Raw genomic sequence first — 15,556 nt, forward strand, 5'->3', positions numbered from 1 at the left:
ATTTTTCCTGGAACTCGGCAAATTGCTACGACAGAACAATAAGTAACTGCCAATAAAATATATATATACGTAAAACATACGCATATGTGTGAGGGTGTGTGTATTTAACTTAAGGAAGCATGTCTGTTCCTTCCAAGAGCAGAGACCACTTCAAAATGAGAAGATGCTGCTACCTTAAAACAGAAATAATAACAGTAGTAATAACAAGAATAAAAACAGCAGCAGCCAAGCCAGGGAAGGCTCAGGGCAGGCGTGGGGTGGCAACGCGCAGCTCCAGGCAGCAGAGAGAGGGCTCCTTACACAAGCGTGGGGACATTGTGCACTGGGGTCACTCCAAACCCCCAATTCCAGTTGCTTCAACTTGTAAACCACAGAACTCCCCTGTCCCCCACGCCCAGCCTGCCACGTACACTCCCCAACCTTCTACAGGCTAGGCAGGTGCAGAGGCCGGACGCAAACCCCAGCCAAACCCCGACTCACAGCAACCCATGCATGTCAGAGTAGAACTGTGCTCCCCAGGGTTTTCATGGCTGATTTTTCGGGAGATCGCCAGGCCTGTTTTCCAAGGTGCCTCTGGGTGGACTCAAACTGCCAACCTTTCAGTTAGCAGCCGAGCACATTAACTGTTTGTACCATCCAGGGACTCCAAACACACACCCAGACCCTCTAAAGTCCTGTGACCTTCTATCATAGTGAAATCCCTACTGTCACCAGAATGGTTTTATTTTTATCCTAACATATGCCCTGGAGTCACATGGTGACAAACCCAACCTTTTATCTCAACAGCATGACGTGTCATCCCTTCTCCCCACACACTCCAGCATGTTGAGAGTTCAGATCACGACCTGGGGCCCAGCTGCCCAGCACTGGGTCACATCGTCTCCGTTCACCAGCTGGGTGTCAATGGCTGCTTCTCAGTGTTTCTGAGTTTCAGCCTCCTCGTGAGAAAGACGGAAATCACTGGCACGCCAGCCTCACAGGGCACTGGAAGAGGGCCTGGCTCAGAGAACGTACCACAGAGAAAAAAGCTGAGTCTCTTGATGGGGTTGGATGATGACCTCAGAGCCCCACCTGTCACGGAGCCACTAGAGGTCAAAAGCATGTGTGTTATCCCCCGTCCCCTGCCCAGGCCACGCGCCACATGCCAGGTGCTCTGCGACCTGACGTCCTACGTCCCGTTGAGACACCTGAGTCTCCGCAGTGGCATAACCCACCCAAGACTGCACAGCCAGGACAGAGTGGAGCCGGCTCCAGAACTCTGCTAGGGCTCGTTTAAAGCCTGAGCCGTAAACCCCCATCACGTGCCTCCCAGGGACAATGTCAACAGCATTCCACAGCACTCTTTTAGAGTGGAAATCAATCCAGACTCATTTCCTTCAAAGCCGTAAACGCTGTTAGGAAGATGGGCCCCTCCCCGAAGCTGGCCTCTTCCCCAAAGCCCGCCTCATGTCTAGGGCGAGGGTCTCGGAGGCTGGGCCCATAGACACCCCCAAAGAGGCCGCCCTAGAGCCCTCGCGCCTGACCGGGGTGTCTCTGAGACGCTGCTCCGCCGCTGAAGATGGAATGTCATCTCTGAAGGACTGACAGTTGCTTCCGTGGACAGGGCAGAGAGCCGCCTCCTGGACAGTCACCAGTGACACAGAAAAGGCACCAGCTTCTTAACAGACAAAAGCATCGGAGTTAAAACTTACAGTCATAGGACAATCGTCATGGCCAGCACTCCGAGGCATCGTGGGATTACCGAAATTGGTATGTGAACTGTCTTACAAAAAAAAAACACCTCAGTTATTGAAGTGAATTGGACAGTTCTGACGGCAGGTGTTTTAAAGGGCTAAAATATAAAATACCCAGTGAACTCTCTGGAATGATTAGTCAACAACACAGTCAACCTTTACCAAGGGCAACTAGCATCATGATGCCCCTCAGGCAGAAAAGGATGCCCCAGAACGGGGGCATGAGGTGACGACAGGAGGTGACAACACAAGGCGCCACGTCCCGCAGGCACCCAGGGCAGGGACAGCGGGCATTTTTTTGTTGTCATTGATGTAGCAACAAGCAGATTTCTCCAAATCAACACTGATCTCGCAGGAGAAGTGTTCATACACATCCTTCCCTTTGTGGCTGACGCCCACGTTCACCACTCTTACCTGATCTGACCTCAGCAACCCGGCACGGTGGGCCTTACTATTATCACCCCTACTTTGTACACAGGAAAGAGAGCTCAAGGAGGCCAACGGCTTGTCTGAGGTTACTCAGCTGAGAGGCAGGGAGCCAGGATTGACCCTCGGTGTCCTGACTCCAGGGCCTGGGCTCTTCCAGCCACATTACAGTACACCGTACTTCCAGAAGAACGAACCAATCAGCCTTAGAAGAAACACAACCAGAATGTTCCTTAGAAGCCAAGATGGCAAGACTTTGGCTCGCTCACTTTGGGCACATCCTCAGGAAAGACCAACCGCTAGAGAAGGACATCGTGTTTGGTTAAGTGGAGGGTCAGCAAAAACGAGGGAGACCCTCCACGAGATGGATTGACACAAAAGCCACAACGACGGACTCGAACACACCAACAATCACGAAGATGGCGCAGGACCAGGCAACATTTCTTCTGTTACGTGTAAGGTCACCATGAGTCAGAGCCAACTTGACAGCAGCTAACAACAACGACACACAAGGAGCCAGTTTGAGTTGGGGTGGGGGTGGGGTGGGGGTGGCGTGGGGGTGGGGTGGGGGTGGTAAGACGAGTGTGCCCCAGGCTAGCGGGCAGAATCGAACATTCATTCCTAGAGGTCTGCCTTCTCTGATCCGTCCAGCCAGGAAGATTTGTCGGCCGAGCCCAACCCAAGTCACAGGACTGTGCAGACACTCAGACTGAAAGGTGACAGCAAGGACCCGAGGAGCAGCAGCGCTGCAGACACCCCAGAGCCACCCCCACGTCCCGTCAAAGCATACTGTTCCATGTGCTGCCTGGGGTGAGCCTGGTGGCTAGATTTCCTGTACAGACACCTCACTGGGCCTCCCAGGACAGGTAACTGGACACCTGCTTCCCCAGGTATGTCCTAAAATCTGTGCCAGCAGACACTAAATGGAAGCATTCTTCAAGTGTGAGGTCTCATAAAGTGTGAGATGGCCTCACTGCTGATATCGAATTACGCCCCCCACCTCTGCATTCCCCTAGCTGGTGGGAACACATTAAATGTTGGTGGAATGGAACTAAGGTGTCCCCAAAAGATGCCCATGATATGCCATTAAATGTAAAAAGCAAGATAAGAGGTAGTATGTTTAGTGCAAGGAACCCTGGTGGCACATCGGTTAAGTGCTCGGCTGCTAACTGAAAGACTGCTGATTCAAACCCACCCGCAACTCCATGGAAGAAAAGACCTGGCGATCTGCTTCCATAAAGACGACAGCCTAGAAAACCCTACACGGCAGTTCTACTCTGTCACGTGGGGTCGCTATGAGTTGGAATCGACTTGACAGTACCCAACAACAACAAAAGTATACCCGCTCGCGTAAGAGGATAGTATTACAGACGTGTGTATGAACACGGACATGTCTGCTGAACACGTCTCGAAAGTAACATGGCTCTCATCCACAGGTGGGGTGGAGGGCTGGAGCTTTCGGATTTTCAAATCCAGGCTGTTAACTTGTTTTAACAACCGTGTATTGCTTTTATAAGAAGTATTTTTTCAAACAGTATAATTTCTTTTAATCTCAACGTGCCGGAAAGAAGAGAGAGAACGTTGACAACCACCTTCCTGAGGAAAGATTTTACTTTATCGACAAATACACATAAATGTGAACGTGTGTCTGTGTACACACACACACACACACACAAACTTTTCTTAAACCAGCTGAACAGAGATACCCACTGAGTTATCCTTGGAGGTTCCAGAGTTCTAAGAAGTTCAGGTGAAGCAGAGGAGAATGGTCACCTGTGGCCCTACCAGCAGGGCCTGACCACTGGTCACCCCCAGCTATGGGTCCAGCACCTTCTGCTCCCCACCCCCATGCCTGACCATGTGGCTCCCATCGCCCCCTCAGCACCTCCCCGCACAGGGGACAAACTTCGAAGGAATTCATGCCCTAGCCCGAGCAGGGAGTCTAGGCCTCCTCCACTCACCTCCCTTCTAATCTGCCCTCAGCACAGCTGCCTGCACCTTCCTGACTCCCACTCTAAAAGCATTTGGTGGTTTCTGAACCTACATCGTAAACTCGGGACCCCTCATCTCAGCCTTCCCGCCCTCCTTGCTCTGGCCCAGCTCGCCTTTCTGCTCTCTCTCTCTCTCTGTCTCTCATGCTGTGACCTGTAGCACTTCTGCCTCCCACCTCCAGGCTGTACTCAGCTGTTTTTCCTCTTAGCAAGCTTGGCTACCCTCCCCACCATCCACAACCCCAGGCGTTCCTGAAGACCCACCTCCGAGGCAACCAACTCCAAGAAGCCCTCCTGGGTCTCCTGGCCAGAAAGGATGCTGGTATTCCCATGGCATTTTCTTTTCACTGATTTTTGTAGCACTTTTCTGGAAGCTCCTTGAAACATAGGTGTCTACGCCTCAGAGTCTACACTCTTCTGTGAGGCTCATCAAGGCAGGGAGCTGGCCTTATTTATCCCTGCTTCAACTCATTTCAAACACGTGACTTCAAAAATCTAGAACTGACTGCACGCCCACTCCAGGCTAGGGACTCTACTAGGGACGTCAAGTAAATCACCGGTAATCCCACACCTGCCCGAGACTGGTGCCATCTTCTTACAATGTGTTCAACAGGCGTGCATTTACAGGCAACAAAAGAAAAAACACAGATAAATTGGATTTCATTAAAATTAAAAACTTTCATGCATCAAAGGACACCATCAAGACAGTGAAAACACAACCCACAGAATGGGAGAAAACATTTGCAAATCACGAATCTGATAAGGGTTTAATATACAAAACATATAAAGAATTCCTATAACTCAACAATAACCAGATAAACAACTCAACTAAAAACAGGCAAAGGATCTGCACAGACATTTTTCCAAAGGAGATGCATAAATGGCCCATAAGCACAGGGAAAGATGCTCAACCTCATTAGCTGGTAAGGAAACGTAAATCAAAACCACAATGAGATGCCACTTCAAAACCACTACCAGTAAAAACCAGCCACCCTTCAGCCAGCTCCAACTCACGGCGACCCCACGGGTGTCAGGGCAGAACCGCGCTCCAGAGGGTTTTCAATTTTTTAGAAGTAGGTCATCAGGCCTTTCTTCCAAGGTGCACCCGGGTGGACTCAATCGCCAACCTCTCGAAGGCGAGCACGTTAACAATTTGAACCATGCAGAGACTCCCTCACACCCACCAAGGTGCTTTAATCAAGAAAGTGGAAAATAGTAAGTGTTGACGAGAATGTGGGAAAATCGGAATCCCCTTGCATTACTGAAATAACCAAACCAAACCCATTGACATCAGGTTGATTCCAACTCACAGCAACCCGAGAGGACAGAGCAGAACTGCCCCGTGGGGTCTCCACAGAGCGGCCGGTGGATTTCAACTACCAACCTTTTGGTTAGCAGCTGAGCTCTTAATCACTGCGCCACAAATGGTACAGTCACTGGGCAGACCAAGGTGGCAGTTTCTCAGAGTTAAAATACAGAATTACCACACGACCTGCAATTCCACTCTTGGGTATACACACAGAAGAACGGAAAGCAGGGTAATCTCAAACAGATACAGGCACACCAGTGCTCATTTCGGCAGTATTCACAAGAGCCAAAAGGTGAAAGTCACCCGAGTGTCCATGAACAGGCGAACGGATAAATCCAGTGTGGGCTGTCCACGCAACGCACTCTCACCCAGCCACGAAGAGAAGGCCTGACACACGTTACAACGTGGATAAATCTTGGAAACGTGATGGTGAGTGAAATAAGCCAAACACCAAATGACAAATATTGTGTGATTTCACTTCTGTGAAATATCTAGATTAGGCAAATACTTGAGACAGAAAGTGGGTGAGAGGTGACCAGGGGCTGGGGGATGGGGAATTATTGTTTAATGGGTGCAGAGCTCCTGTTTGGGGCGACGGGAAACTTTTGGAACCAGACAGTGGTGATAGTTGCCTAACATGGCGCGTGTAATTAATGCCACTGAAATGCACACTTAAAAATGGTTAAAACAGTAAATTTGTTTTCTGTATTTTTCTCCAAATAAAAAAATATATATATGTTATATATGGCAGTAAAATGGTTAGCACTCAGCTGCTAACTGAAAGGTCAATGGTTTGAACCTACCCAGCAGCTCTGTAGGAGAAAAGACCTGGTGATCTGCTCCTGTAAAGATTTCAGCCTAGGAAACCCTAGGGGACAATTCTACTTTGTCCCATAGGGTCGCTATGAGTTGGAATTGACTCAATGGCACCCAACAACAACTATATGTACGTGTCTGTGTGCGTATATATACATACAGACGTACTATGTACATACATACACACACACACACACACAAACACACACACACATGCTGTTTGATGCCATCAAGTCAGATTTGACTCAGTGACCCTACGTACAAAAGAGTGAAACACTACCCGGTCCTGCACCATCCTCACAATCGTTGCTATAGCTTCAGACCATTGTTGCAGCCACTGTGTCAATCTATCTCATTGAGAGTATTCCTCTTGTTTGCTGACCCTCTACTTTGCCAAGTATGATGTCCTTCTCCAGGGCCTGGTCCCTCCTGAAAACACGTCCAAAGTACATGAAATGAATTCTCACCATCCTCGCTTTCCAAGGAACATTCTGGCTGTACTTCTTCCAGGACAGATTTGTTTGTTCTTCTGGCAGTCCATGGTGTAGTCAACGTTCTTCGCCAGCACCATAATTCAAAGGCATCAACTCTTCTTCAGTGTTCTTTATTCATTATCCAGCTTCCACATGCATATGAGGCAACTGAAAATACCATGGTTTGGGTCAGGTGCACCTTAGTTCTCAAAGTGACATCTTTGCTTACTAAGACCTTAAAGAGGTCTCTGCAGCAGATCTGCCCAATGCAATGTATTGCTGGATTTCTTGACTGCTGCTTCCATGGGTGTTGATTGTGGATCCAATGAAATGAAACCCTTGACTTCAATCTTTTCTCTGTTTATCATGATGTGGCTTACTGGTCCAGTTGTGAGGATTTTTGTCTTCTTTATGTCGAAGTGTAGTCCATACGGAAGGCTGTGGTCTTTGACCTTTATCAGCAAGTGCTTCAAGTCCTCTTTGCCTTCAGCAAGCAAGGTTGTGTCATCTGCATAACGGAGGTTTGGTTATGAGTCCTCCTGCAGTCCTGATGCCCCGTTCTTCTCCATGTAGTCCAGCTTTTCGGATTATTTGCTCAACATACAGATTGAATACACACGGCAAAGGGATACAACCCTGACGCACAGCCTTCCTAACTTTAAACCACGTAGTACCTCTTGTTCTGTTCAAACGACGGCTTTTTGATCTATGTACGGGTTCTGCATGAACACAATTAAGTGTCTGGAATTTCCATTCTTCGCAATGTTATCCGTAGTTTGCTACGATCCACACAGTGGCATGTCTTTGCATAGCCATATATATTTCTACATATACACACATACACGTATGAATAATCAGCACTACTAAGCACCGCTCTGAGAAGGCAGGGCAACCCCATCCCCCACTTGCGGCTTACAGTCTAGCACAGAGACAGGCCTTAAATCATCACAAACAGACCAGGCAGGGGAGTCAAGTGCGCTCCTGAAGCACCAACCCACCAGGGGTCTGAGGAACTGCCTGAAACAACCCATGAGGCCGCCCTGCAGGGCGCGCAGGTGAGGTGAAGGCTGCCCTGAGCAGATGGGGCCTTCGGATTCCTCCTAAGAGCAAGGTAAAACCACCAAAGGTTTATAGCAAGGATTTTAAGCAAGGCTTTGAACTGGTTCGTTCTGGTACAAATCCCTGCTAAAATTTTGCATTTCCACCCCCAGATATACTGAATCAGAATCTTCATTTCAACAAAATCCCCAGATGAGTCTCATGTATAAGAAATTTTGAGAAAACCGGTGCTCTACTAGTGGTTCTCATGATCGGTCCCTACCAGCAGCACTGGCGACGCCCAGAACTTGTTGGAAATCCTCCGAAGTGGAAAGAGCCAGCTGGAAGCCCTGGTTTTAAGACACCCTGGTGGAAGGTGTACTAGAGGTGGCGAGGGTGGATGCAGGCAGGTGGCTACTGCCATCTTCCAGGGAGAGGCACTGGTGGCGGGCACCAGCGTGGCGGTGACAGGATTAAAGACCCCAGCAGTGCCGCACAGACAAGAGCTGGGCCCAGCGGGCTGCACTGTGTGACCGGAGGCCATACGGTTAAAAGACACTCCCCATCAAGCAGACTCTGACTCTTACCGACCCACCGTGTCAGAGTAGAACTGTGCTCCATAGGATTTTCAATGGCTGATTTTTTGGAAGTAGACTACCAGGCCTTTCTTCCAAGGCACCTCTGGGTGAACACAAACCGCCAACTTTTCGGTTCACAGTCAAGCACGTTAACCTTCTGTGTTACCCAGAGACCCCGAAGGCCACACAGTAGCAGTGGGCAAAGCCATAAAAAGAAGGACTCCTGCTCAGTCCTAGCCGCAGGGAACATGCAGCTCGTGGAAAAGGCATTAATTTTCTCTTTAACGCACAGTCATCTGTCTCAAGAAGGAGAACTGGCACTCTGGGTCAGGAAGATCAAAGTTCACCTTCATGGATGAGAACAAGCTGGGGAGGAGAACTTGGGAAGTGGAATGCCCTTTTCCTAAAGGACTTCAGACAATGACAATCGGGGGCTTCCGGAACACATCCACCCACAGCTCCATTTGGTGGATGCTTCCAAGGCGGACCCCTCCAGTGTCCAATGTGAATCACGGTGAAGACAAGACTCAGCCGCTGGGTGAGCGCCAGACATAAGACCTTTCAAGAAGACACATTTTTATTGCTGTGCTTGAAGACAGCCCCTGGGAACCCAGAGTCCATCAAATCGACAGATAACCTAGTCCTCCAAGGCCCGGGCTCCGGGTGTCACTAGCGAGGTCACAGCAGCCAGGCCTGCCGTTCACGCGGGAGGGGGCTCTTCTAGCTCTCCTGGAAAGCCCACCTTGCAGGGAGTCTACGCCTGCAGATGCCCGCTACACGTGGCACCTCGACGTCTCATTGAGAGCTCCGAGTGGGGAAAAAAAACTCTCTGCTATTTACGACAGGCCTGTTATTTACACGGAACTGCTTGTTGCTTGACAATTGAGATAAAAACGTTACTGCCTCTCTGCATGTGCTGTGAATTCGTGGTGTAAAACCACTGGAGCAACTAATGGAGTCTTCACACATCACCTCTCCTTAAAGAAGAGGGACCCATCCTCCACGAGTCTGCACAGCAGCCAGGGGCAGCAGGCTGCGCACGGGCCACATCGGGGGTGAGGCCGCACCTGGGGGTACGACCTGGCCCTCCTCAGCTAGGCCACACTCAGCACTGACCAACTCCTCACGGCTGTTTGTTTAAGGAAAAAATATAAACTGTTTTCAAAGAGCAAGATCCCATGAAAGCTAGTTTTCTCTTTATCCCCGGCCCCCCAACGGCGGAAGAAAAGGTGGATGGTTATTTACAATTTGGAGTCCCTGGGTGGTGTGAGTGGTTAATACGCTCACCTGCTAACTAAAAGGCTGGAGGTTCAAGTCCACCCAGAGGTGCCTTGGAAGAAAGGCCTGGTGATCTAGTTCCAAAAAATGACCCACTGAAAACCCCACGGAGCACAGTTCTACTCTGACACACGTGGGGTCGCCTCGGTCAGAAGTGACTGGATGGCCACTGGTTTGGTTTTTTTCTTATATACTATTTACCTGAAAAACAACTTACTGCTTCTACGAGCCTCTGCAAACACCTTTAAATACCTGTTCCTGTTTCTAAAAGTAACTTTAAAAATGCCAGCGCCAACCAAAAACCTACCTGAGAAATGGATGGCTGGGCAGAGAAAGAACTGACCCTCTGGCTAGGGTATTTCTCACACAGGTGGATAAGCGGATCACCTGTTCGTTTCACTACCTAGTTCACCACGCACCTGTGTGCCTCTAACTGAAACCTAACCTTTACCGCGGATATTCCAAGCAGGATCTGCCCAGAAATGCCAGGGGGTGAACACTTCTACCCAAGCGGATCTATAAAGGAATTCTTTAATTTTGTGGTGAGTTTAAAACCAACAACCTCAGAAATACTCGCTTTTCCACTCCCCCTCCTCCTTCCAGTCCCTCCCGACCAGGTTCTGGGCGACTGAGCCGGCCCAAAGCAGAGCACTTATGCCCCTTTCCAAGACCCTGGACCAGCCCAGAGTCACCTCGGAGGCGACCTTTCCCCAGCCAAGCTGCCAATCACCAGCAAACTCTCTCGAGGAGACAGCAGCGAGTAAACGTGAAGTCTACTCAACTCATTTCATGGGTGACCTCCGGAAGGTTTCCAGGCGCCGGCTCGGGAGAGGGAGGCAGCTTTATTAGCATGCTGGTCTAGCGCCTCAGCCCCCTCCCTTCCTCCTTTACGAGCCCTTGTTACATAAAATGCCACAAAGGGAGCCTGGAAAACACCACACTTGCAGTGACAAATACGAGTTCCCAGCGGCCAGACTAACCCCTGGCTGCTTACTGATGTTAATTTTAGTCCCTTAAAAGAGAAACCTTTTAAAAAGGGCAGAAAACAAAAGTTTTCCTTGTTTTCTTTCTTTTTAAACGAGCGCGCACACAGACACACAAAAAGATGGAGGTCCGTTCGCAAGCCTCCTTCCCCGGAGTTGGTAGGAATTTAAAGGCAAACGCAGCTAGAGTGGAAAAGCGCCCTCCCCTTCCCTAAGCCGCTAGAAGCAGATTTTTCAAACGTTTCTCTCTGCGGTATCTAAATTCCGGCACGACAGATAATAAATAGCTACTCGTTTACTATTTTCATAAAAATTTGAACAGCCTTGAAACAGTTGCTACAATACGGAAGAACGGAGCAAATCCAAGCTCCGGAAAGCCACTCCGAACAGTAAAACTATTGCCATGAGGACGCACACAAAAAGAGGCATTGTTGCAATACAAGCTGCCGGCTTATTGGGTTTCTCTTTTAAAAATCTCCTACTCTCGGCTTCAGAAAGCCAAGAACTTGCGGTGAAAAAAGGGCTTAGGAAGCCTCGGCGATCTCGCCGTACCAGATTTGGTTTTTTTTTTTATTTTTAAGAGAGAAAGTATCTGATTTGATTCCACACACTGATTAAACATCTTTGTGCTCCGCGGCGAAGGGGCTTCCCACCCCTCCCCCTCCAAAAACGGCATCAAAGCAATCAAAATGGAAATGCGGGGCCCGCGGTCCCCTCCCCCAGCGAACTCCCCGACTTCGCTGCGCGCCGGGCCCCCCTCCCGCGGGAATGGAAGCTTCCACTCGCGGCCGGGGGCGCGCAGCCGGGAGGGGGCCCCCAGCGCACCGGCTGAAGAGGGTGAACGCGCTCCTCCCAGCCCTCCCGCCCGGCCTGCGCCCGGGCCGGCGGGGACCGGCGGGGACCAGCGAGGACAACTACGTTTGCCCCTGCGTCCCGCCCCCCGCCCCCTCCTCGCCCGCACGCCCCCTCCCACCACTTCCCAACTTTAAGGACTCGAAACCCCCACCCCGCCTCCGAGTGCCCTGGCGCCCGGGTCGCCGCCCCCTGCCCTTCGCCACCGCATCCACGCCTCAGTCCCCCACCCGAAAATCCCTCCGGGGAGGGGGCGCCCTGGCGGGGGGCGCTGGTCTCCGGCCGAGCCGGCGGGCGGGGGCGGCGCGGCCCGGGAGCTGTCCAAGTTTGGTGCTGACGGCGGCGGCCGGCATTCCGAAGGAAGCGCGATCGATGGCAGGAGGCGCGGCGGCGGGGGCGGAGGGGCCCGGAGGGAGGGGGGAGGCAGAGAGGAGGGAGGGGGAGGGGGCAGAGGGGAGAGTGCCACCGCCCCCGTCGCTGCCGCGAGCCTCGCAGCCGCGCGAGCGCCATTGGCTGCGTGGCTCAAAGTTCTCTGCTCGGGGGCGAGGGGAGGGGGCGGGGCGCGCGGGGGGAGGAGCGCGGGGGAGGGGCGGATAGGGAGGGGGCGGGGCGGGCGGTCGGCGGCGGCGGCATCTGTTCGTGGTGCTGAAACCCCGAGCGCTGAGCTCAGCGCAACTAAGTCACAATGGCCAACTTTCCTCCCGGAGGGGCCCGGCGACCGCGCGCCCGGCGGGGAGCTGCTCGTAGGCCCCATTTCCACCTAACGCTGGGACACCAAAGTTGGGGCAGATTTTGGGGGTCCTGGGGGAGCCTTTCTTTTGTTCCCCGGGAGCTGGCGTCAGGTTCCAAGAATCAAAAGTGGAGCTGGCGAAGTGGACGTGGGGGGGAGGGGCTTTAACGCACAGCTTGCAGCAAAGCCCCGAAACCGCTTCCCAGGAGTTGGGTGTCCAGGCACGAATTAACCCCCACGTCCTCGAGCACGAAGTGGGGCGCCGATCGCGGGTAGGGGGGGATGTCCACATTCCAAAAACATGTCCACTACCTCAAGATGGACGCCAGGAGCTCTCGGCTACTCCGGGCCTCGCTCCCCTCGCCTCCAGCACCCAGCCCTCCTCAGAGAGAAAAGGAGGGCGGGCAACTTCGAGGATGGGGACAGGCCCCTCTGAGGAGTCTGGCGGATGGCGCCCGGGCCGTCACTTTTTAGGGTGCTGCCAAAGTGCCACCGCCTCTCCCAGCCCTGCCACCCCGGCCGGCGGTGAGGGCGCAGCCGCCTTCTCGCTTACTTGTTTGTCGCTCAGCGCTGCGATCCGCGGCGGCCTGTCGTGGAGCTGCTTCTTGAGGTCGCCGTTCTGCGGAAACACGGAGGAGCGGGCTCAGGCGGCCGCCCCCAAGGGGTTAAGTAGCCCTGGCGCCCCCTCCCCCCCGGCCCGGCCCCCGCCGCCGCCCCCGGCCGCCCGCCGCGCGCCCTCGCAAGTTCCCCGCGCGTTCCGGCGCGAGTGGCGGCCGGCGGCGGGGCCGTTTACCTGTGGCTGCCGCCTCATCGGGGCAGCGGTGGGCGGCGGGCCGGGCCCACCGGCGGCGGCGCCCTGAGCGCGGTAAGTTTGGAGGCCGGCTGAGTGTGTGGGGGAGTGTGAGTGTGAGTGCGTGCCGGGGGGGGGGGAGGAACAAAGAGCCAAGTAAACACCGCGAGTCCGTGTCGAGCAAAGCTCATAAATATTCAAGTCGCGTCCTAATCTCTCCAGCACACACCCGCGCGCAGCGAGCCTGCCCGGCCCGGCCGCCACGCCGCGGCTGCCCAGCACCAGCCTGCAAAAGTACTTCTGCAAACTGTGCAGGGTCGTACAGGAATGGGGGCCTGCACCCTCGCCCCCCGGGCAGGCTCGGGGGGGGGGGCACCTCCCGGTACCCCCACTCATAAAGACCCTGCGACGAGAAAGACAAGTCGTCGGGCTCGGATCTTAACGTGCCCTCTGCCAAGAGCCCCCACACTGGGTACGGGGACCGGCAGGGGAGTCGGGGGAGGTCCACGCACACTCCCCCACCGGCAGGCACACAGGGAGCGCCTTCCCGGTACCCCAACCACGAAGACCTTGAGACGAGACAGAGAAGTCGACGGGCTCGGGTCCCTAGTGCCTCCACTCCCGGACCCCCCTAGACTGTACAGGACTGTGGCGGGGACAGGAGGGGGCGCCCAGGGGGGTCTGTGCATACTCTCCGGGCCCGACAAGCTCACGGGGAACCCCTCCCGGCACCCCCAGTGGTGCACACCCTGCGACCAGAAAGAGAAGTCGACGGGCTCGAGTCTCCCGCGCTCTCCAAGTACCGTAAACTGTGCATGACTGCACCCGGGGCGAGAGGGGTGCCCGGACTGGGTCCGTGCACACTCCTCCCGCCGGGCAGGATCACGGGGGGGGGGGTTCCTCCCGACAACCCAGCCACTCAGGCCCCGCGTCCAGAAAGAGAAGCCACGGGCTCGGGTCCCTCGGGCCCCCGCCTCCCCAGGTCCTCCCGTCCCAGGGCCCCGGCCACCTACCTGGTGGCGCGCGACTTCCACCGCCAGCGCCTTGGGCCGGCTCTGCAGCGCCATACCGGCAACTTGGGCGCACTTTGCGCTCACTTTGCCCCCGGCTCCCGGGAAGTTCCGCGCTCGGCGGGGACGCGCGGGGCCGGCCGTCCTCCGGAAGGGGGGCGCGAGCCCCCTCCCCGCGGCCGACAGAGGGGCCAGCCGGCGAAGAAGAAAGGCACCGGGCCGGCCCGCGGCCCCGCAGCTCCTCAGGCTGCCCCGCACGGCGCGCCGGGTCCCGGGGCTGCCGGCGCGGCCCCCCGCATGGTCCCCGGCGCCCGGAGCCCGCGCCCCCGCCGCCCGCCGGCCCGCCCGCGGCAGGGACTATATTTCCTCGGGCGCGCGCCTGGATCTCGCAGGGCCTGGGCAAAGTTGTGCCTCCGAACGAGGCTAATTCGGCAGTGCCCGGATGGAGCGGGCCGGGGCGGTGGGGGCGCGGGGGGCGGGGCCGGGGTCCGCCCGCCCCGCCCCCGCCGCGCCGCGCCTGCGCACTGCGCCTCGCGCGGCCCCGCGGCCCGAGCAGAACAAAAGTGGGGGCGGCGGCAGAGGAGCGCAAAGTGGCCGGCCCGCGGACCGGGGCAGGCCCCCTCGGACCGGCCCGAGCCCTGGAGAGTGGGGCACCCGAGAGGTCCTCCTCTGCGCCCGCCCAGTTGAACCCAAGGAAAGCGGGGCGCCCCCGTCCCCCTCCCCTGGGGTGCCCAGCCTCACGCAGGGGTTAATGATACTTTTCTAATTAGGGAAAATGTCCATTTTTTCCATTTCTTCTCTCTTCCCGCTGCTCCCTCCTTCTGCCTTTCCCCTTCTCCCTCTCTTTCCCTGCCTCAGTCTCCCTACTTTATTTAAATTGCCTGCGTCCCTCTCTCCTTTCTGCACCAGCGCTGCGATTTGGGAGATTAAACCAGTCCTGTCGCCAGATTCCCCCACCGCCTGATGGCCTCCGTGTTGTTTAAACAGTATGAAAATTGATCGCCTGGCTGTGCCCTTAATGATTTTTTTTTCTCTTACGTTCACAATTAGACTCTCAACAGATGTCACTGGAGTTTTTAAGACCGTTGTTAAAACTCGTAAACGCGCGCGGTCAATTTGACATAAAGCAGTTATAACTGCAGCTGCCGAGGTCGCATTTCAGAAGTCTAGCCCCACCGCCAGGAGGTTAATGTCGCCAGTCGATATTACCACCGCGCGGTTACCATCCACATCAATTCACGTCAGAGGGCTCTGGGCCCATTTGGCGACAAAGGTATGCTTGAAAGATAATGGGGGAAAGTGTGCAGTCCTATTTCAAAGTGAAGTTTCAAGCTGGTCAATGTTATAACTGCGAATTTCTCCACCGCAGGAAGAATGCGCACACACACAGTTCTCCTACTGTCCGCTAAAGTTATTGGGGTTCTTTTATTTTTTTTTCCAGATGGGGGCCCCAGTGTTGCTCTGGTCTCTGTTAGAGCATTTGCACAAGTGTCTATCGGACCGTCCAAACACCGAGGACCCCTCATCCCTGCACTCCAGCACCTACCAT

The 15,556-nt window shown here is 54.4% G+C and overlaps 1 protein-coding gene across 2 annotated transcripts in view; it reads right to left on the reverse strand.

Moving 5' to 3' along the window:
• PHF21B (PHD finger protein 21B) overlaps positions 1 to 14,064 on the reverse strand; it is a 144,929-nt gene extending 130,865 nt beyond the window's left edge. Inside the window, exons 1-2 of one of the 2 annotated variants that reach the window (XM_049884637.1) lie at positions 14,011 to 14,064; positions 12,761 to 12,826 (exon numbers count right to left, since the gene is read on the reverse strand). In XM_049884637.1, the coding sequence (XP_049740594.1) occupies positions 12,761 to 12,826; positions 14,011 to 14,064 (120 nt within the window). Of the gene's footprint in view, positions 1 to 12,760; positions 12,827 to 13,000; positions 13,070 to 14,010 lie in introns of those variants that run through there. The other variant, XM_049884638.1, reaches the window with a different exon arrangement.
• Between the last annotated feature and the right edge of the window lie 1,492 nt (positions 14,065 to 15,556).

Source organism: Elephas maximus, chromosome 4, assembly GCF_024166365.1.
Source record: "Elephas maximus indicus isolate mEleMax1 chromosome 4, mEleMax1 primary haplotype, whole genome shotgun sequence".
In the NCBI taxonomy this organism is placed as follows: domain Eukaryota; kingdom Metazoa; phylum Chordata; class Mammalia; order Proboscidea; family Elephantidae; genus Elephas; species Elephas maximus.